Raw genomic sequence first — 21,021 nt, 5'->3', positions numbered from 1 at the left:
CCTCCCCGGTCCTTCCCCGCCCTCGCCGCCCCCCTCCCGTCCCCCGGGAAGGGTTCACCCCGAGCGGCGGCCCCGCCGGGCCTGCACGGCGGTGCGACCTCCCCACTTCTCGCCCTGGCAGAGCCCCGGGACCGGCCGCGTTGCCTCATGGCTGGGAAGAAGCTGATCGTGGTGTTCGGGACGACCGGTGAGTGCCCGGGGAACGGCCCTGGGGAGGGGGCGGGGGCGGGGGCGGGGCGGGGTCTGCACCTCCGGGAGCCCCGGGGCTGCCGGGCTGTGGCCGGTGGGAGGGGAGGGGGCGAAGGGCTTCGGAGCCCCCCGCAGCAAAAGGGTGTCGGTAACTTCCACAACACCCGGGCTCTGGGGCACGGTGAAGGGTCAGGGGGACATAGACTGGTGTGGGTTGGAAGGGACCTTAAAGCCCACCCAGTGCCACCCCCTGCCCTGGGCAGGGACACCTCCCACCACACCAGGTTGCTCCAAGCCCCCTCCAACCTGCCCTTGAACCCCTCCAGGGATGGGGCAGCCACAGTTTCTCTGGGCAACCTGGGCCAGCGAACAGGGTTTGTTTCCAGGGCCTGGAAGGCGCCCGCCTGGCTGGAGCAGCAGCACAGGGAGGTGGCGGGAGGATGGGTTGGAGGGACTTGGTCCCTGTGCCCCAGGGAGAGCGTGGAGTCAGGCAGCTCCGCCTCGCAGTCCTGGCTCATCCCAACTCCTTTTATCTGCAGAGCCCAGCTCTGAACAGGTCTGTACCTACATGGGCTCAGGGGGGCCACGTGGCCCGGGCTCTGCCTGGAAGATGGGACCTTCAAGGTCCGCGCAGTGACACAGAACCCTGTGAAGAAGGAGGCGGAGGAGCTGAAGCAGAAGGGAGCTGAGGTCGTGAAGGCAGATCAGGACGATGAGCCATCCCTGGAGCTGACCTTGACGGGTGCTTACAGAGCCTTTATTGTCACCAACTTCAGGGAGCACTGCAGCAAAGAGAAAGAAATCGCGCAGGTATCTGTGATTGCTTTAACTGGGACCACGTGCGGAATGGCCTGGGAGGGGGAAATCGAGGGATGGCTGTGTGGCATCGGGGTGGGGGTCTTGGGACAGCTCGTAGTGCAGCCCTGCCAGCCTTGATTGTTTAAGTGGCCAGTCCGGAAAAGTTCCGAGGCCTCGCAAACAAACTAGATCCCACTTCTTGCAAAGCCAGAACTTGTTCCCTCGCAGCCAGGTGGCTCCAGGATCTGGTGCCTTCAGGGAAGTGTTAAACGCCACAAGACTTGGTGTGGCAGAGAGCACTGCCTGGGAGTCAGAGTAGCAGGAGTGGACTCGACTCCGTAGAGGCTTCCCGGGGCTGAGCCAGGGCTGTCGCTACCTGCAGTCCTGTAGATCCCTGCGCATGCAGCTTTGGGGCCAAAATATGCTGAGGTATCAGAAATCCCAGGGCCTTCCCCAAGGGCAGCGTTCATCCCTAGGACAGATTTCATAAGGTGGCACGATTGCCGTACCTGCATGGCAGCGAACAGAAGATAAGATACGTGAGGGCAGGTATGTTGGCACCAGCACATCTTTAGGGCTGGTGTTTGCATGCTTGGTGGAGGAGCTAGCACCAAAGCTGGAGGGTGTGTGGTCTTTCCGATGTAGGATGATGTCAGCAGAGGACTCTGCTCCACCTGGGCAACTCACAGGGCTCGCAGGGTCTGCTGAGAGTTCCAGCCGAGGGCTTGGGGTGCCAGATGCTGAGGAGCTTGCTCAGCTGGCGTGTGTTGGATGCTGCCCTCCTGCCCAGTGCAAGGAAGGGGAAAGGGGTGTGTGGGGATGAGGAGCCCTCCCGTCTATCCCACTCCCCTTTTCACGACCAGCTTCACCCTTCACCCAGGGAAAGCGGCTTGCTGACCTGTTGAAGTGCCTCAGTCTGCGCCACGTCTTGTACAGTGGCCTGGAGAACGTGAAGCAGCTGATGGGGGGGCGGCTGGAGGTGCTGCACTTCGACGGTAAAGGCGTGGTGGAGGAGTACTTCCAGAAAGTTGGTGTTCCCACCTCCAGCATCCGACTGCCGTTCTACTTCGAGAACTTCCTCTCCATCTTCAAGCCGCAGAAGGCTGCACAGGGAGATACCTATGTCCTGGGTAAGATGGGACCTCTTGCTCTCCAGGTCACTGTCCCATAGTTCTCACCTGCTCCCACTGGGCAGAGGCTCACTGAGGGGTGGAGGAACCACCAGGGCTGCAGACTGATGGGGAAAAGAGGCCTGTGCCAGCTTGACCACAGCGAATTGCAGCTACGTTATGGTCCTGCAGACCCCATCTTTGGTGGCCTGCAAGAAGTAAGTGAGATCCCAGTCCTGTCTCTGGTGCTGGGGTCTGCTCTGCGGATCCCAGAGTGTCTCTGGACACCCCGTCTCTCTGCAGTTGGGATGTTGGAGGTGGGGCTGCAGATCCAGGTGAGTCACGGTGCCGCTCTGGCTGCTCACAGTCTCTTAGCTCAGCCCTGCAGGTGTTCTTGTGGCTTGCCACGCTGGTGGGTGCTCTCAGCTCTTCCTCACCTCATGTTCAGAGGTTGGGTGTTGAAAGTTCCAGCTGTACCTGTGCTCTGACTGGAATCAGTCTCTCCCCTACAGCACTGCCCATGGGGGACGCCCCCACGGATGGGATGGCGGTGGAGGACGTTGGGCCTGTTGTGGTTTGCCTGCTGAAGTCCCCAGAGCAGTACGTAGGCCGAGTGATCGGGCTCAGCGCTGGGAAGCTCACCGAGGCAAAGTATGCTGCTGTCCTCTCCCAGCAGACGGGCAAGACCGTGAAAGCCAGCAAGGTAGAAAGCGTCCCTTGATGTTTGTGATGTTCTTGAGGTGGGGGGGAGCTGGCTCAGGGCCACCTTGGGGCAGTGGGGGGACAATCCTTGCACCTTCCCAACAGCTAGGAGCTCCGCAGCTCCCTGCCCAGTCCGGGCTGCGGGTGGGCACCCCAGCAGCACTCCCAGCCTCTCCTGTTGGTCTGGAATCATGGTGGGTCCTGTACAGGGGCTGAGCATGGACAGCAGTGACAAAACGAGTGCTGGTCTGCCCCGGTAGCCAGGTCAGGAGCTGCTGGGGTGAAGGACCCTCATAGCTTGGTGTATGGGTTTGGTACGACGCAGCACTGGTGTCCAGGATTAGTCCCGCTGCCCCTGCATGCGGCTGGAGCACGTGCTGGCCCTGAAACCGCCTTGTCGGTATTGTCACTGGGACGACTCATGCCTGTGGAGCGCGGGCGCGCCTGGGCAGGTCCGTGCCTGGCTGTGAGGGATAGCCAAAGCGGGAGGTCTCCAGAAGAGCCAGGGTTCAGCAGTCGCTAATAGGGCTGGGCACCTACAGAACAGGTCTCTGCTGCATGCCACTCCTTCAGCACATCACCCTTGCTGTGTCACCCTTACAGTGCTCCTGGCCTCTTCCTTGCCCCAGGACTTCTTTTTATTTTTCGTTTGTGCTTTGGCTCTGCTGCTCCCCTCGGGCCACTGATGCAAAGGCCAGAGGGGCGCGGTAGCTCCCTGCTTCGACAACAAAGCACGTTTCAGCAGAAACAAAGCACCTCTGATGCTCTCTGCAGGTTCTGCTCTCCCAGGGACAAATAAGCAGCTCTTTTCTCCCCAGGGCCCCAGCACGGTGCAGAAGTGCGGTGGTTCATCCTTCGCTTTGGGCAGGGAAGGTGGGTGCTGGGGTGCCAGGGGCAGCCTGGGTTGCTCGGGGTCTCCAGAGCTCTCCTGGATCCTGGTTTCTGGAACCCCTCAGCCACGGTCTGTGCCTCGGTGCAGAGAAAGACCCCCCCCTCGTAGCTGCTCTGGGCCTCTGCGGTGTGCCTGAGCTGGGTGCTGGGCTGTTGCCTGCCAGGCTGGGCTGCAGAGTGCCCAGCAGCCCTGCCCTGCTGGTGGCTGCGGCTTCGGCAGGGGCACCTGGCTGGGGACAGACCCAGAATAAGCTCCTGAACATCTGTGCAGTGTGATTTCTCCACCATCACCCCCTGACCCCTTCTCACGCTGCCCCTGGAGGAGGGGGTGGGCTGGGGGGACTGGGGTCAGCACTGACTGTGAGACACCGGTCTGCGTCATCCCACCAGCGGGCTCTGGCGAAGGCTTTCCCTTACACAACCCCAACTGAGCAGCAGAGCCCTCCTCACCATTGGAAATAACACGGCAGCTCCTCAGCTTCCCTGCGTGGTGTAAGGGAAAGGCCCCCGCAGCCTCTGCCCTGCGAAGACGGCGTTTTTTCCCCCACTCTTTTTGCAGATCTCCCCAGAGGAGTACGACAAAGGCGGGCTCCCCTGGGGCCAAGGAAATGGCTGCCATGTTCTGTTTCTATGCCCTGAAGCCAGACCGCAACGTGGACCTGACCATGAAACTCAACCCCAAGGCCCACACCTTCCCTCAGTGGGTGGTGGACAACAATGCCGCTTTCTGACCCGTCCACCTCAGCTTCTGCAGCCGGCACAGGCCGAGGTGAGCCGCGCTGAGCCGTGCTGCCTTTCCTCTCTACCCTGGTGAAAGGCTGACCCTGTGGGAACTGGGAAGAGCTTTGCTCTGTGCGTGCGCTCCAGGGCTCCCCTGCGACTTGGTTGAGCCTGCTTTAGACTAGGACACGAGGAAAGGCTGTACTGCTGCAGGCACGCAGGTGGGAGAAGCACTACTTTTGCAGGGAGGTGTTTGTTTAGTGATTCTGGGTGTTTTCGCGATTGTAGGGTGGTGGCGGCTTGTTTTCCCTCTTTCCCAGGCAGCTCTGAGCGTGCAGCACCACTCCGTGGGCTGAACTTGTAGTGCCTCCGGGCCCCTAAGTGCAGAGAAGGCGGTGCTGCTGCTCCAGGTACCCACAGCCAGCACTGCTGCGGGATCCTCGGCGAACAGAAACCACTGGGTTTCTCAGTGGGCCGGGTTCAGGCTGCGCAGATGAGCTGGCGGGCAGAGCAGCGAGACCTTAGCACCACGCTGGCAAAGGGGACTGTGCTGTGAGTTCCTGCGCCGTGTAACATGAAAGCTGAACCTCATTCCTCAACTCAGCCCGCTCTGGGCTCCCAGAGCTAATCTCAATCACTGTCCTTGTGAGCCGAGTAAAACCTCTGCAAGACTGCAAACCATAGGATTTAAGGCTTAAAAAGCTCCTTCCCCTGCACTGGTTCACACCACCATATCTTAAGGTACTCCTGGGCACCCTGCAAACGTGCTTAAAGTCAGTCGCAGCCACCAGAGAGGTGCTCAATACATCGAGCCCTCTTCTGTCCTTGCTGAGAGACCTTAATTCCTGCGACTGCGGGAGGGAAAGGGGGCGACAGTCACGGCTGGAAGAGCAGACAAGGCAGCGAGGCACAGCACGTGTTAAATATCTTTATGAAGTCAATCTTATTTACATGGATACAGAATCACTTTACAGACAGTTTAATCAGGAGGCAACGCGTGCTTTATTTCAGCAAATTAAGAAGGGCAAGACTACGACATGTCCTCGTTTAACTGGTCGATTAGTACGTGGGCTGATGGTACCTGCACGGTATAACTAACAACAGCGGGCTACGGTTACCATGAAAATACTCACTGCAAGAGCTCGACTCCGCCTGGAAGGAGTGATCCACTTCACTTGTATTCTCACACACGTAGGAACAACGACTCTTTGACCAATCACTTATGCTACGGATGTTGTGCTAATGTAATAAAAGACTTTGTCCCAAACTGGCAAAGGGCTTGGTGATAAACTTGTACCCATTCAGAAGCGACAGCGTTTGTGTGTTGTAACTATAGTTAATTTGGGAGGGGTGGGGGAGGAAAACCTGAGGCAAAGTGCAGATTCCATCACTGCTCTTTGTGCAGGAAATCAGCAGGACTAAGACAGCCCGCGATGGCTGAGGGAGCGAGGGCAGCCGGGCTCTGGAGTCCCAGCCAGAGGGAGACTTCCCCCTCAGAGAGCTGTGCGGGACAGCCAGGGGCTTAAAACTCACTGACCCACCCAGTCTCCTGGGAGAAGATGAGCGGTGATGAGTTCACCGAGCACATCTAGCATTCAGAAGGGCACCTGAGCGAGCAGCAGCCATCTCAGCCTCTGTACAGCAAACTGCTCCGCTCTGTGCTGGAAGGACAATTTTTATTTCACATTTCTGCTGTTTTGGATTCTAAATAATACTTCCATTTTTACCAAATAAGCTTCCAGCAGCAGTAGGGACTGCGGAGCGACCTCGAGAGAGCGCCACAATTCTGCAAAGCTGGCCTTTTCCTTCATTACCGTTTCCTATGACGGTGGGTGGGTTTTTGTCTCATGATGGTTGCGGGTGTCTCGGTGGTCTGTAGCCTCTCCAGCTGGGATTCTCACTGTGCCGCTGCCTGACCTCCTCCGCTCGCCAGAGCCCGCTGCCAGAAAGATTCGCTCCCGACTGCAAAGACGATCTGCTGCCGCTGGCTCTTAGTTTCCAGTAGAACGCTTCCCTGCGGTCCAAGCAAGAGAGAAGTTCAGCCTTTCCGGACCGAGCCCACCTGAGGCACGCAGCCCCTCCCCACCTGACCACGCTCTGTCAGCCACGCAGGGGACAGACAAGTTTTGAAGCCTGCGGTGACAAGAAGCTGAGCCCCTGGAATCCAAGACGCCAGTGTCCGCCAGAGGTGATGTCAAGCCTGCAGCGCTCCCTCACAGCAGGCCGACGCCAGCTAAATGGCACCCTGAGGTAGAACATTGCCCTCGTTTGTGTGGCGGGGGCTTTGCTGTGCTTTACGACAAAGACCAATTCCTTCCTGGTGCCGTAAGCCCCTGGTAGGGGTGAGTCCAGCCTGAGCCTCCCTGTAAGCCCGGGCTTTGGGCTGGAGGCAGAACTGCCCAGTTTCAGCTTTACCAGCAAACGGGAACCCCCTCGGTGCTATAAATCCGGTACAGCCACTGAGCGGAGAAGGGAGCAGAGCTGCAGGGGAGGCCAGCAGCCTCCCTGAAGATGTATCCAGCATTTTTGCTGCTTTTTGCTGCAGCAACAATGCCATTTAATCCCTGGCTTTTTGCTCCAGGCCACAGGGGACAGCTAGGGCTTTTCACACCAGTGGCTGGAAGGCCTGAGGCTAAGTGAGAAGCAAAGCTGGGCTTTTGCTGCTTCTACCTCCCAAGAGGTGCAGGTTCCGCTTAGTGTGGGGGAAAGACGACAACAAAACACAAGAGGCCTCCTACCTCGGACGGGGTGTCAGGAGCTAAACATTTTCTTAAGTTTGGAAAGGAATCCCTCCTTGTTCTCCTCAGCCTCAGGCCTATCCCCGCCTGCGGCAGCGCTAGCCTTGGCCCTGCCACCTGGACACAAACAGCAAAGGGGCTGCAGTCAGATACATCTCCCACCAGTAGCCAGCACCCCTGACGAAGCGAGAGGGTTATTTTAGGTGGGGAACAGTCAAGACAGCTGGTTTTGCCAGCATCCTCCTGGACAGGGCCACAGCTGGCAGCGGTACTGGACCACTTGCAGTGAAAGCACTGGAGAGCCTGGACCCCAGAAGCAGAAGACAAGACCGTGAGCCCAGGTGACACCGTTCCCTTCCCCTCTCCCCAGCCCTCCAACTGGTGAGGGAATTCTCTGCTGCACAATCGAGACAGGGACCCCACAGGCTTTGGAAGCAAGCACTTGGAATGAAAGTCTGCCACTAAAAACAAGTTGTTAGCTTGGCTGCAGCCAGCCATGGCTTTACAGGGGAAAAAAAAGCTGTATTGGTGGTCCCTGGAACAATCTCTCCTCCTGCCTCATGGTCATGCCGTGACCCTTTCGAGCAAAGCAGTGCAAAACCACACCAGGAGCCTGCTGCTCGTGATTTCAAGCAATGCTCAAACAGTATCAAGGGGAAAATGAACTCGGCCTATAATGAAAAAGGCTACAAGCATTCCAAAACAAAGAGTCCAGATAAGGAATCTTACTGGACGCAACGACCATAATTTCCCTGTACGAACAGGTCCTGAGAAGTTTTGTCCTCCAGAAGTGGCTACAGCAAGACCAAAAGACGGAGACCTCTTTGCTAATCTGCCTTTTCTACAGTAAAACTATGAATAACAAGACCCCCAAATCCTCCTCAAGCTTTTTTTGCGCACAGAGAACACAAAGTCCAGTCCCCCCCGTCCTCCCGCAGCTGAGTCCCGAGCTCAGACTGATGCAATGGTGTGAAATACCGAGGCCTGCGGCAGAACACGCCTCCATCCACTCCGGGTATTTCTGCTTCCCAGAGCAAGGACAGGCTTTCAGCAACAGCCTGTCTCTATACTGCAAACTACTGGGGTTTTTAATCCACCTTGCTGCTTAATTGTTGTAAAAACTGGCAGCTTTGCTTTTTATAAAACAAGTTTAGAGAGCTTTTTTTTTTTTTTCCTTTGGCACATAAATGCCTTCTAAAAGCTGGAATGAAACTTGTGTGTCTAGAGATCTCTCCCCTTCCCCCCAAGGCTGACCTTCAATGCTTAGTCTCAGCAGAAAAGACATAATTTCTGTGTTACAAAAGCACTTAAAACACACAATTGCTCAATCGAAATTTTTAATCTGGGGCTGAAGAGCAGCTCTACGAAGCTCCCAGCTGACTCCGCTCCCTCCATCACGCTGGACGCTGTCTCCTGACTGGAGCCAACACTCAGCACCATGAACACTTCTCTGCCAGGTTCCCCCATGTGCAGGGAGTACGGCTTGGAGCAGCCTCGACAGCAGCGCTCCCCTTCAGCTTTCAAGGAGAAATGTCCCCGCTGCGCTCAGAAGCGCAACAGATCAGCTCACACAGAAAACTGGCCTGGAGCACATTCTCTTTTTCTACCTTTGCTCCTAAAACAAGTTACTCCTGGCACAGAGGCAGAAGCTGGGACAGAAGGCATGCATCACCGCAGCGAGACTCACCACAACTTGCCAGGAGCCTGGAGTACCTCAATACCCGCTGTCTATTCGTGCACAGATTTGCCCAGTAAGTATTCGAGTAAAGCTTTCTGGGAAGAGGTGGCCTCCTTGCTTTGTGCTACAGCCTATTAACATCCCACTAAAACTATTTCCAAAAGAACACGCTCGGCAGGTAGTGCTGAAACGCTGTCTGAAGGTGACCCCGGCTCACCTTCCTCCCCAGGAACCCTCGGGAAGCACTCTGTGCTCCCACGCCAACTCCAGGAGGAAGGAGCCCCAATTCCCACCGCTCACCTGATGCTGTGTTTGTGACGCCGTTCACTGTGCCCTCCACATCTGCCTCGTCCTCGGCATAGCTCATCATTAAGGCTCTCTGGCGATCCGTCAGCCTCCTGCGGGTCGAAGACAGAGGCGTTGGTTACGGCTGTCTTTAGGGACAGATGTATCTACAAGAGGCAGCTACTGGAAGTAGAAGATGAATACACCTGCCATACACTGAGAATCCCTACGGCGCTCTTAGAATTAGCGACCTATAAAGAATAAGCCCCAGTGGAAGAGCAGAGATACAACCCACTGCATTTCATCAAACCACAGCGAAAAGCCAAAATATTTCGAACGGCTGAGAAGAACCGTGCAGAACTGCAACACAAGATGTATCTGTTGGGGACATCTCAGGAAATGAACTCCCTTGCCGAATGCAGCGATACAAGCTAAAAAGTTTCCCTCACCACAGTCTGAAAAGCAACTGCCAAGGAGTTCAGTTCCTTTGAGCTGTAGGTGTGAGAGCACAGACACGTTACAAGGCAGAAAACTGAATTTATGTAACCCAGATCCAGACAGAATCGCAGCCAGCCCGGCAAATACGCAGGTGAAGAATTACTTCTGTACTTCCAGGGTTTAGGATTTTTTGAGATGCGTTGCCAAATGGTGTTACTGAAAAAAAGTCTACCTCACATGAGAATTAAAAGCAGAGTAAGAAATTAACGATCTTGATAAAGCAGTAAGGAATTTTCACAAAAATCTCTCTCGACATTCTTGCAAGAAGTTGAAGCTTACACAGAAACTTGTATTAGCTCTACTTACTGAGGAACTTTTATCTTTATGTGAATGTAGTGGTCTCCGTAGCCGTAACTGTTAACCTTGGGAATGCCTTTCCCACTCATTCGAATTCTCTGGTCTGGCTGAATACCAGGGGGTATCTACGAACACAGAGGTGTCACATTTATTACTCTGCTTTAACCATTTATATCCTAATTGTCTATAAAAATTAACTACTTCTCCAGCAAGCTTCGAAGTAGGATGGGAGAGATCTGTTATGTTCGTGCATGTGGGTACGTTCAGAAGCTAAGTCAGGAATGACGGAAAAGCTTCTGAAGGAACGAGTGAAGAACCTCATATGGTCTACAGATCTTGGATGGGATTTGTCCGGTAATCCCAATCCACCCGGCCCTTCCGCTCCCTGTCCCTACACCGCGACAGGAAAGGAGGTGTGACCAAGCAGGTCACAAACTACCCGACACTCAATCCTGAAGAAGCCTGAAAGGCTTAGGAGACTTAGGAGATCTGCACCACCTTTGCAGCAAAGGATAACTCTCTGCTGTCCCACACTGATTTATGCCCAAGCTCTTCCCCATAATGGTACTTACCGTGATATTGATTGTCTCGTACAAGCCTTGACATCTGGCTGTGCCTCCCAGAACAGCCTGTGCTATTGAAATAAGGAGGTCCGAATGGATATCTGCTCCGTTTCTTCTGAACACAGAACTTTTCTGAACCTAAAAGGCAGGCAGTTCCAAAGAGAAGTCAGCACGCAATACCACAAAGTTCTCACGGTGAACCGCTTTGAAGGTTCTCAGAAGAAAACACACCAGAATGCTGTAGTCAGGCCCTTTACCATCCACAAACTGCACGGTTAAGACATGTAAGTTAATGTTCAGTCTTTCAGAAAAACACAGATCTTGACATAACCGTAATTAGCCAGACGCTTAGGAGGATGCCTGCTTCCTGTCTCAGCAACTCCCTTCCCTAATCCTGTTAATTTATCAGTGTCAGTACGATTCTGCGGAGACAGAGAAGACGCTGCTTTGCCCCGTACCCCAAACAGGGGAAAGCCAGAAGAGAAGAGGGAGACGAGCACCTTTGCAGCGGCCCCACAGGCTGGAAGAGAATTAAATCCTGCACCACAAAAAAGGCACTGAAAGAAATTTTCTCCTCGACAGAGACGCATGTGACAGGATACCTACAGGAGAAGAGCTACAAAATGTGTGCAAAGCAGCACTTAATGTGTATCTGCAAAAGAAAACTTGTCCATGCCTCCTGTAGGCATTCCCACAGCCCTCCTCAGCACTCCCGCTCCCAAGCAGACGGCTCCTTCGCATTTCCAACTCAGAGACTTGAGACATGAAGAACCTACTCTGCATTTTGATGCCCGCTACTGTTAAGGGCCTCATCCTGGAACAGGCAGCGCAATTCTTCACGAGCAGACTTAATGTTACGCCACTCGTTACAATGCAGATCTCCTGCTATCTCAGAAAGTTCACGGGGATCAGGTTACCTCAGCTGTTTCAAAGGATCACTCGCTCTTCCTCCTCCGTCCCCCATTCAGTCAGTTGCGAAGGGAACAAGCAACCAATTTCATTACTGAAAACAGCCAACAATATAACGATACGTACCCTGAACGTAATGAAAATTTCTTTCTTCCCCACGGGCATCCGAACTGTCTGCCCGTCCTCAACGCCTGCAATCAGAAAGGAAAAAAAAGAGGGAATGTCACCTTGTGTTACAACCCATGTGTTACTTAATACCTACAACTCTTGCCATCCCCAAAAGCCAGCCACCACAGCAGCACCCGCACATCCAGCAGCAGGAGGCACAAGACCTACCGGCGAGCAGCACAGTAACACTCTCCTCGGGAGCCCAGGAGCTGTGGCCAAAGGAAGGAGGTGTCAGCACACGTTTATACCTCTGAGGTGACCACTACGCCCCAAGCAGGCTCAATCCCTATGGAATTCTCTAGGGAAACGCACTGGACTAAGGAATACCGAGCAGCCTCCACAAGCTGCAGGGAAATTACAGGCTGCTCACCTTGGGCAGTATCAAAGAAGCAAGTCTTCAGCCCCACCACTCATTTTATCCTCTCTGGTGAGGAAGGCCATCAGCACACTTTTTGGAGCCAAGCTAAGGCTTTCAGGATTCCCACCCTCTCCCCAGGCTTCACCAAGGACAAATGAAAGACCCAAGGCAACAAAACCTTTTGAGAGTTTCACTCTTCAAATCCTGCCTAGAAGGATCCATGCCAAGAACCAGCATGGATCTTCCAGCTCAGGATGGGCAAAGCAACCATTTATATCCGTGGCCAGAAAGTTCGGCTCCTTACTAGCCCTTTCAAATGCCAAGCTATCAACCTGCTTCGTTCTCAAGATCACTGCGGCAAAACTCCTTACGACGCTTTCACATTCGTACCTGGCAGGGACCAGCCACGCTTTGGAGGCAAGTGCCTTGCTGTTGGCCGAGTGGAAGCAAATAACTATAGTTATTTAGCAGAGAGCAGGACACAAGTACAGCACTAACCAGCTGGCACGGGCACCATCACTGTCTTCCTCTGTTTGGTTTGCCCCGTTCCTCGACATACTACACATGGTGTTGTGATGATGGAACCACGACCGCTGCATCGTCGGCACGTAGATCGCATTACAAAAGGGCCGGTATTTATCGTCTCCTAGTGAAGAAAACACAGATCGTACAAATGTTTAGTACCAAAATGGTACTTTTCGCTTCCGCAGAGAACTGCCAGCAACTGGCCCACCACATTTGAGTCCTCCTAATTGCACATGCAGCCTGACGGGACAGTGATATCCTTTAGCAAGGGGTGGAGCAGAAAAATGGCTCAGAAATCCAAAGAGGCTGCTGCTTGTGAGAAGCTGGATGAGATTCAACTGCCATCGCGTTCTGATTTCCACTGGAAACCACCACTGCTATGAGCAAGTGTCTCGTGGCGAGGGGAAGGGAAACACAACACTTTCCATCTCTTGGCTTTAATGTGCCAGAAGGAACAAAGCTCCTTACAGTGCTATTTCTCAAGGAACTACAAACATCTGTATTTTGAGGAATCCAAGGACGATCCATTTGCATGAATTATTGCCAATATCCAGGAAAATGTTATGGAGACTAAACTATGGACTGAACTGTGAAAGCCACCCTCCAGATTGAAGCACATGAGGAAACAGAGGGAAGAGCCTGCAGTCTCCTCTGACCAGCTACACCCGTTCTGCGCCAAAAGGTCAGACTGACTGACAGTACCCATTTTGATGCATGGAAACTGAAAGCCTGAAGCTCCATCATAGAATGGTTTGGGTTGGAAGGGACCTTTAAAGATCCTGTAGTCCAACCCCCCTGCAACGAGCAGGGACATCTTCAACTAGACCAGCTTGCTCAAAGCCCCGTCCAACCTGACCTGGAATGTTTCCAGGGACGGGGCATCTCCCACCTCTCTGGGCAGCCTGGGCCAGTGTCTCACCACCTCAGCGTAAAAAATGTCTTCCTTTTATCTAGCCTGAATCTCCCCTCTTTTAGTTTAAAGCCATTACCCCTCGTCCTATCGCAACAGGCCCTGCTAAAAAGCCTGTCCCCAGCTTTCTTATAAGCCCCTTCAGGGACTGGAAGGGGCTCTAAGGTCCCCCCCGAGCCTTCTCTTCTCCAGGCTGAAGCCCCCAGCTCTCTCAGCCTGTCCTCACAGCAGAGGGGCGCATTTCTTTACTTACTGTAAGTAGCATGCATCTTCTTGTTTCATGGTTATCCTTAGGCTATCATCACCTTCCTCCTCCCTCCGCCCCTCAATTCAAAGTATCCCATTTAATGCCCAAGTCATTTCAGAACCGTTACATTATATAAATACGGTTTGCTTGATGTACGATACCGGCTGATCTAGCCCTGCAGGCTGCTGGTTTTAGGTGGGCAGAGCGCTACTTTAATAGAAAGAAAATCTTCCTAGTGCCTATTAACATCAAGTCCACATTAACTCAGCTTCACCCAAGATAAGCTGATGACTGTAGTGAGAATTTGTCGCTGTGGAAGGCACTGACTCGCCCCAACAAAGAAAAGCACAGCCAAACCTGTGTCTTAAGAAGCACTTACCATGCCAGTGCCACTGCAGTAGTGACAGCGCTGTGCTTTGGTACCAGGTTCGTGTCCTTTACCATTGCATCGCTCACAGGAGTCGTTGATGTTCACCACAATCTCCTTGTTCACACCTTTTGCAGCTTGGGTGAAGGTCAGTTCCATGATATACTGTACAGGAAACACGGACATCGATCTACAACTGATGCGCGACGGGGTCTTAAGCAGACTGAAACTGGCTCAGGCCAAATACCAAACAATGCTTAAAAGACATCCAGGTGACAGAGGGAGGGGGGAAGAAACGGATGGATGCACAACTCGTTCAGAAGGGTTTGCCTCATCTGTCTCATATAACTAAAGAAGGGGTACAAAAGGATAGCAGACATTACAGGAATGATGATTACACCAGTCTGATGAGCAGCTGGGTGGCAGAAACGAGATCTAAACATAGAAAAGGAAGTAAAAATACACATCCAGCGTTTTTCTGCTCTCAGGAAACCCCTTACTATTTGTCAAGGTGTTGTTTAATGGGAATGCAGCAGCAGGCCAGCGTGAAGGCTTTCAGTCCCAACGATAGCATCTGCTCTTCCTCAGTAAACTCTTTACTTAGCAAGGGAAGTCATCAGCAAAGATGACTGCACAAAACAGGAAATTCTGTTTATAATAAAAAGGTCACTTTTAGTAAAGCCAGAAGTACCGAATACCAAGCATTTCTGAAGGCAGCACGTGAACCAACACTGTCAGTACTTAACACAGCACTTAGCTGCAGTACAGAGAACAAGACATAGGCTTTGTTTTATTATGGGCTCCGCTGCAAAGTTAAGCCAATTAAGATGCAAAATTAAGCCAATTAAGCAGTCAAACCTAACGCTGGAAGGCTTGTTTTATGGTTAAAAGGTATTTTGTGGGTTTTAGCATTATAGATCAAAGCAGACATACGTAAATCAACGTACAGCAGAAAAGATGCCTCTACAATGATGGAATTGTTTGGCACCACCAACCGGTGTTAGCAAACACCGGAAGAAATAGCTGAAGTCCAGAAAAAATATTCTGTCTGGAGGCGTGGAGGATGTACCTACACAGCTTATCAAAAATACGTGACTCTCCCACCCGTACAGCGGGACACTCACGTGCTGACATTCCCAGAAGCAAATTCTTTACTTAAGCTCGCTCCCGGAGCGACCTGTGACAGACCAGTGTCCCCCTCCAGCTTTCGAGTTTTTCATTTCTCATTTTCATTACTCAGAAGATACAACGCACTTCATACCTCCTGTGGCTGGTCAAAGACATTCTGAAAATCGCCGAAAGGGGATCCCGAAAACTCTCCGAAGATTTTCCTGAAAAGCTCTTCCGGATCGATCGATGGACCGCTGCTCCAGTACTGCCGCCCAGCGCCGGCACCTGCCGCGCCAGGATCAAAACTAGCTGTGCCGTACGCATCGTACTGTTTCCGCTTCACTTCATCACTTAATACCTTCAAGGCGAAAGAACGATGCCATCAGGACACTGTACAGATCCCAAGCAACTGGACAGCCCCTATCTGCAGGGCGGCGTCTTTCCGGAGAACTCAAGGCTACTGGCATTACCGCCTCAAGTCCACATTCTCAAACCTTCTTCTCCTGAGAAGGGCAATCCCAGCTCTCAGCAGCGTATGAATTACTGAAAAGCTGCCTCTTCCCGGGTATCTCTCAGCTTGTCATCAGGAAAATGACATGATCTTACTACTTTATAATAAGCAAGAATAACTTACACAATATATTAATCGTTAATGTATCGTGTGAAAGCTGGTGGCAAGAGTGCTGGGGTAAATTTGAAAACCAACGAGAGCAAAAACCAGCACAAGATGCCTGAACAAGCTGAAGAGCAGGAAAAAACAGGGCTGGGGAAGCGCAGTGGCAGGTACCTCTGTCTCAAACAGCTTGTACTGCCAACAGTTGGTTAGTTAGTTTATTTAAGCTGACCGATAATTCCACAGCAGTGACCACTGCATCCATGAGAGTCACTCACTGCTAAGAGCAAGCGCAAACTGAAAGAGCCCAAAACACATCCAGCTAAATCAGACACTTGGACTAAGTAATCTCCTGGAGACACCGTTGGCACAGAGGCACTCAAGCCTGAAGTACAAGACATCAAAATATAGCCATGGTTTTGCAGGAAACACACACAAGAAATGTTTCCCCCTGCCATCTGCCCTCCAATCTTTCCTCTTATTCATCACAATAAAACCCTGCATATTACCTCGTAGGCTTCTGCCAGCTGAGAGAACTTTTCTTTGGCTTTAGGGTCATCCTTGTTTGTATCGGGGTGGTATTTCTTTGCCAGCTAAAGGACAAAAATCAAACTATTAGAAACAAACAGAAGTCATTTACTTTAGCATGGCTCACATGCCAGGAAAAACGCGTTAAGACAGAGCCTGGCATTCACCATCTGTATTTGAGAGGACTAAACCCCTCATTTTCTGTTATCGTGCCAACATAAGGAACTACAGGAGCTGCTCCTGAATCTCCCAGCGATCCCAGGCCCTTCTGGAAGGAGACCTGAGATGACAGCGCAGACGACCCACGCCTCTGAGGAGCTCCCCGAACCGACGCGCCCGGCTCTCCCACCTCCGCCGGCCCCTCCGCACGCAGGGGTCCCGGAGCCGGGTGTGCTGGCTGGGGGACAGGAGAGGCGGCGGGGGCCGGGCCCCGGCAGCCCCGCGGTGGGACGTGCCTGGTAGTAGGCCTTCTTGATCTCCTTCTGGGTGGCGGTGCGGGGCACCCCCAGCACCTGGTAATAGTCCTCCTTGGCGCGGCCCGCGGCGCTGCTGTGGAAGAAGGAGGCGGCGGCGGCGGCGGAGCGCTTCGTCCCTGCGGGAGAGGAGGGCAGAGGGGCCGGGGGGTGAGGGCCGGCGGCGGGGGAAGGCGCCCGGCCCCCACACCACAGCCCGCGTTGAGGCCCCGTCTCACCGGCGACGCAGAGCCCGGCGCAGAGCGGCGAGAGGCGGCGTGCGGCGGGCAGGCCGCCCAGCCCCCGCAGGAGCCAGAGGAGCGGCAGCCGCCCGTCCCCTGGCCCGCGGCTCCGGAGGGCGGCGGCGGCGGCCGCCCCCAGCCACCGCGAGGAGCTCCCGGCCGCCATCTTGGCCCGCGCGCAGCAGGGCGCCTGCGCGGGAGGCGGCGGAGGGCGCAGCGCGCCTGCGCGGAACCCCCAGCGCCGGCCTGTACCGGGGCCGCGGGGCTGCGCATGCGCCGTGCCACCCCCGGAGAGAGCGGGGAGGGGGGGGGTGCGTGCGGTGGGGGCGACCGCGCTATTTCATCTGGCAACCCCGAATCCCTGCACCCCCCCCACCCTCGGGACGGTCGGCCCTATCTCCCCCCGCCCCGGGGTGTCTCCAGTGGCGGGGTTCTCAGGAGGGTCCCGGGGAGCCGCCGTACCGGGGTGTGGGGGGGGTCTCTGCCCCGCTCACCGTGCCGGGACACCTCCCTGCGCTGGGGACAGCCCAGGGACAACGGGGGGGGGGAGGCGTGTCCAGCGCGGAGGGGCGGGGCTAAGCGAGGGCGTGTCCCGGGGCGGGGCCGGTGGTGGCGGTGGCGGCGGCGTCCCCGGAGCGGCTCGGTGCGACCGGAGCACCATGAACCGCTTCAAGGCGTCCAAGTTCCGGCACACCGAGGCCCGGCTGCCCCGCAGGGAGGTGAGCGCCGCGGGGCGGTACCCGCCGTCCGGTACCGGGGGGGTGGGCGCGGGGGCGGCGGGGCTGGGGTAGGACCAGCCCCGTAGCAGCGGTGGGGCGGCCCCGGGATGCCGGGGCTCCGGGTCCCGCTGCTGCGGCACCGCCGGGATGCCGGATCCCCCGGTACCCAGACACCGTTTCCCGGTCTCCAGGCCGCCGGTCCCCAGCCCCCTGTCCCGGTCCCCAGCCCCGTGCGACAGCCTCACCCGGGCGGCCCCTCCTTGCCACCCACCGCTTCCCACCCTACCATCCACGGGGAGTCTGCAGACGGGTGCCGGTGAGGGACCCCAGCCCTCTCCCAGGGCGGTGCGGCCCCCCCAGCCCTGAGCAGCTCCGGTGCTGCTGTCTTGGGGTGCCTGTCCCCGTGGTGGCCGGGCACCGGGCCCTGGCTGGCACAGGCGGTTGGCCCCCGGTTCATGCTGCCAACTCGCCCATGCCTGGCACGCCCCGGGCAGTGTGGGCTTGCCCGTGCCAAGGGGAGAAGCATGCACCCCGAGCATAAAGTGCTGGGCCCCGCTCCAGTCACCCTGCTTCCGCAGGCAAAGGGGAAGCGCTGGGGCCCCGTGGGACGGTGCTGAGCGCCATCACCCTGCCCGCTGGCTGCAGAGCTTGGCACCGCCGAGGCCAGGCAGGTCTGGTGGGTCTCACCGGGCTGTGGGGAGCCAGGTGGTACCCAGCTCCGGCCCATGAATTCCACGTTATTCCCCATGAATAACCAGCCCCAACCGTGCAGAGTGTCGTGATCCATCTCGGCTTGCGAAGAGATACCGGGATGGTGTGGGTTGTGCTGGGTGGGCCACATTGGGGAGCATTGTCAGGGCATGGAGCCCTTCCAGGGGGTCCCCAAGCTCGACATGCTCGGCATCTCCATAGCACTGTGGCCATGAGAGAGGTTGCCACTGCTCCGCCATGGTGGAGCTGGGTGGTGGGATCCCGTGGGGCAGAGGGGAGCTGGCACGCCTAGAGCAGGGTCCCTGCCGGGGACAGCCCCATGTGGGGAAGGGACAGTGTGGACCACTTGCATGGCACAGGCTGCTTTGGTCACCAGACATGCCAGGGTGGCACACAGGTGCGGGAAGTCGGTACCCTTTGGCATTGACTGTGTGGCCAGAAGAGGGGGGTTTATGCTGGGCGGGTGATGCTGCTAAAAATCTTTGCATCTTGTTGCCTTCCAAAAGAATTGGGGGCCCCCAAGGCCACCGAAATATCTGTCTCCCAGCCCTTGGACATCAGTGCTCTCCTTCCTTGTCCCTTCCTGGTCAAGGTGGCCTGTCCTGTGCTCGCACACCTCTGCACCCAAAACACCCCCCTCAGCTTCAACTGTAGGAGGCGACGTGGTGGCCCCTGTCATGGTGCCTGGCCTCGAGCATCCCAGCATCAGCGGGAACACCGAGGGACAGCATGCTCTCGCCCCAGTGTGCGGGGAGGCATCTGCTCTGCCTCCAGCTGCCTGCTCCAGGCTCGGCACACGGGAGGTGGCCTTTCTGAAAGGCATTTCCCACCCAGGCGTGAAACGGTGTCCCCGGGAAGCGAGGCCACGTCACCCAGCTTTGCGGGGGAGGAGGTGGGAGATGTACATCTCCTCTCAGAACCCATCTCGGGTGTCACAGCGGGAAACGATGTTTGTGTCCCCGGCCGAGCAGAGCGGCTTGTTTACGGAGGCGAAGGCAGACGCTTGACCTGGCTGGATCAGGAAGCGCAGTGTAAACACGAAGGATCAGATCTGAGTCGCTTCTCCCCTCCGGGCAGCGCCTGCAGGGCTCTGCGGGCAGAGGCGCCCTGAAAGCTTCCGCTTTGGTTTAGGGACGTAGGCAGGATGGTACCATGTCCTTTAGTGGCCACCTTGGCATGCTGCGGGAAGGATTGCATCCCCAAGGGCTCCCACACGTGTGGGGGATGTTGTGGGGCTGAGATGGACCAGCCCAGCGGTCCCTGTGTGAAACCTTGCCGCAGGTGTCCCCCGTGGTAGCCCCTGATGGAGATGTGGCCAGTGACCCCCCTCGCTGAGGGATCAGTGCAGGGTGAGGGGGGTGTAGATGGTGGGACCCTTCCTCCTGGGTCTCAGTCAGGCTCCAGACCTGTTCCCCGTCCCCACTGCAGCCCCCGTCCCGCCTGCTGGGTGCAGGGAGAGGAGCTTCCCTTCAGCAGGAGAAGGGTTAACGGGTCTGCCACCGAGCTGGCTGCTGTGACAAGGACCAGAGGAAGTGCTGCAGGAAGTGCTCTCTGTCAGGCCTCAAAAGGAAGCCCTGCAAGGAGAGGAAACACAGGGCTCGCTCTTTTTGGGGCTGCATACACAGCTCCCTTCTGTGCAACATGCTGCTTGCAGGGTGTCTGCTGCCCCGCACACCCGGGGAAGCTCTCTGCCATGCCGGTGGCCACAGGAGGGCACGAAGGCATGGTGGCACCTGTAAAACACCCGCCTTTGCCTGAGGGTTGGACTTGGCCCTGGGTGTGCCGGGGAGCTCATGGTCCTGGTGGCCAGGGAGCTCACGGTCCTGGTGGCCACTTGAGGTCGGGTGTCTGTGTCACCTGGAGCGGGTCCGGCTGGCACAGGGTGTCTTGGTGCCCCACGGGTGCAGTGCTCGCTGTGGAATAGTAGCGAGAAACACTGTAAAGCGGGATTTGGAGCTGTAATGAAGCTCCTTGGCTGAGTGTCCATGTGGGAAGGACCTGTTCGGAGTCATTTATCTGCCCCAGGCAGTCACAGCCCCTGTGATGCTTCACAGCCTTTGTCCCATCCCAAATTCCCTGACATCAATTTATCGCAAAGTCGTCTGAGTCCTTCCCACTGTGGGAGAGCCCAGGGCTGGGACAGTTTTGGGAGAGCCGGGCTGCTCCTGTCTCCCCATTCCTGGTAAAGCTGTCCCCAAAGACCCCAGCCTCGGCGAGGGCTGCGCTTTTATGCAGGGAGCGTGAGCAGCCACATTGTCCCGTCTCCCCAGAGGATGGGGCCCTAAAAATGTGCCCTATTGATGTCGGCAGCCTCCAGGTAGTGCCATGTCCATCGCTGTGGGGGCTCTGTTGGGGCTGAGGGTCTCTAGCGATGCTGCGCCGATGCTTCATTGTCTCCCCTCCAGCCAAGCTTCGGCCGCAGCGTTGGGCCCCTCCAAAGCGGAGGCATCTCCTGATGTGGGTTTTCCCTTTCCATCCCAGGCCTGGATCGGGGGTATCCGAGCGGGCTCCGTCACGTCCTGTGGGAACCACGTGAAGGCCAGCTGCCGCTGGATTGCGTTCAATGCTGAGGCAGCAGGTGAGACACACAGGAAGGGGTGCCGAGCATGGCTGGGGGGTGGGATGGATGTGTCCCTGTTGTCGCTGGGGCGCCTGGGTGGCCCCATGAACCCCAGGAGGCACAAGGGTGAGGGG

General features: G+C 55.9%; 3 protein-coding genes across 4 annotated transcripts in view; 2 read left to right on the top strand and 1 right to left on the bottom strand.

Moving 5' to 3' along the window:
- Positions 1-761: 761 nt before the first annotated feature.
- Positions 762-4,561, top strand: NMRAL1 (NmrA like redox sensor 1; the record flags this gene model as incomplete). Its single annotated transcript, XM_074599340.1, is given in 6 exon segments — positions 762-791; positions 793-999; positions 1,868-2,117; positions 2,609-2,799; positions 4,249-4,269; positions 4,271-4,561. Coding segments are annotated over 6 exon segments (849 nt in total), but the record flags the coding sequence as incomplete, so codon positions are not given.
- Positions 4,562-5,323: 762 nt separating this feature from the next.
- DNAJA3 (DnaJ heat shock protein family (Hsp40) member A3) lies at positions 5,324-17,145 on the bottom strand. Of its 2 annotated transcripts, XM_074598402.1 has the most exons (12): positions 16,895-17,145; positions 16,659-16,795; positions 16,185-16,268; positions 15,214-15,420; positions 13,965-14,117; positions 12,402-12,549; positions 11,504-11,568; positions 10,478-10,606; positions 9,915-10,030; positions 9,126-9,223; positions 7,148-7,264; positions 5,324-6,423 (listed from the first exon to the last, which is right to left on the bottom strand). In XM_074598402.1, exons 1-11 carry the CDS (start codon positions 17,061-17,063, stop codon positions 7,161-7,163), a joined length of 1,410 nt encoding a protein of 469 aa, XP_074454503.1. In that variant the 5' UTR covers positions 17,064-17,145; the 3' UTR covers positions 5,324-6,423; positions 7,148-7,160. The 2 variants fall into 2 exon arrangements, with proteins under 2 accessions (XP_074454503.1, XP_074454504.1); XM_074598403.1 differs by lacking the exon at positions 7,148-7,264.
- A 45-nt stretch (positions 17,146-17,190) lies between these two features.
- CORO7 (coronin 7) overlaps positions 17,191-21,021 on the top strand; it is a 38,913-nt gene continuing 35,082 nt past the window's right edge. The window contains exons 1-2 of the mRNA XM_074598398.1: positions 17,191-17,616; positions 20,809-20,905. Of these exons, the coding sequence (XP_074454499.1) occupies positions 17,557-17,616; positions 20,809-20,905 (157 nt within the window). The 5' untranslated portion in view covers positions 17,191-17,556. The remainder of the gene's footprint in view (positions 17,617-20,808; positions 20,906-21,021) is intronic.

The sequence above is a fragment of the Larus michahellis genome, chromosome 8, assembly GCF_964199755.1.
Source record: "Larus michahellis chromosome 8, bLarMic1.1, whole genome shotgun sequence".
NCBI lineage: Eukaryota > Metazoa > Chordata > Aves > Charadriiformes > Laridae > Larus > Larus michahellis.
This window is presented reverse-complemented; position numbering and strand designations above follow the sequence as displayed.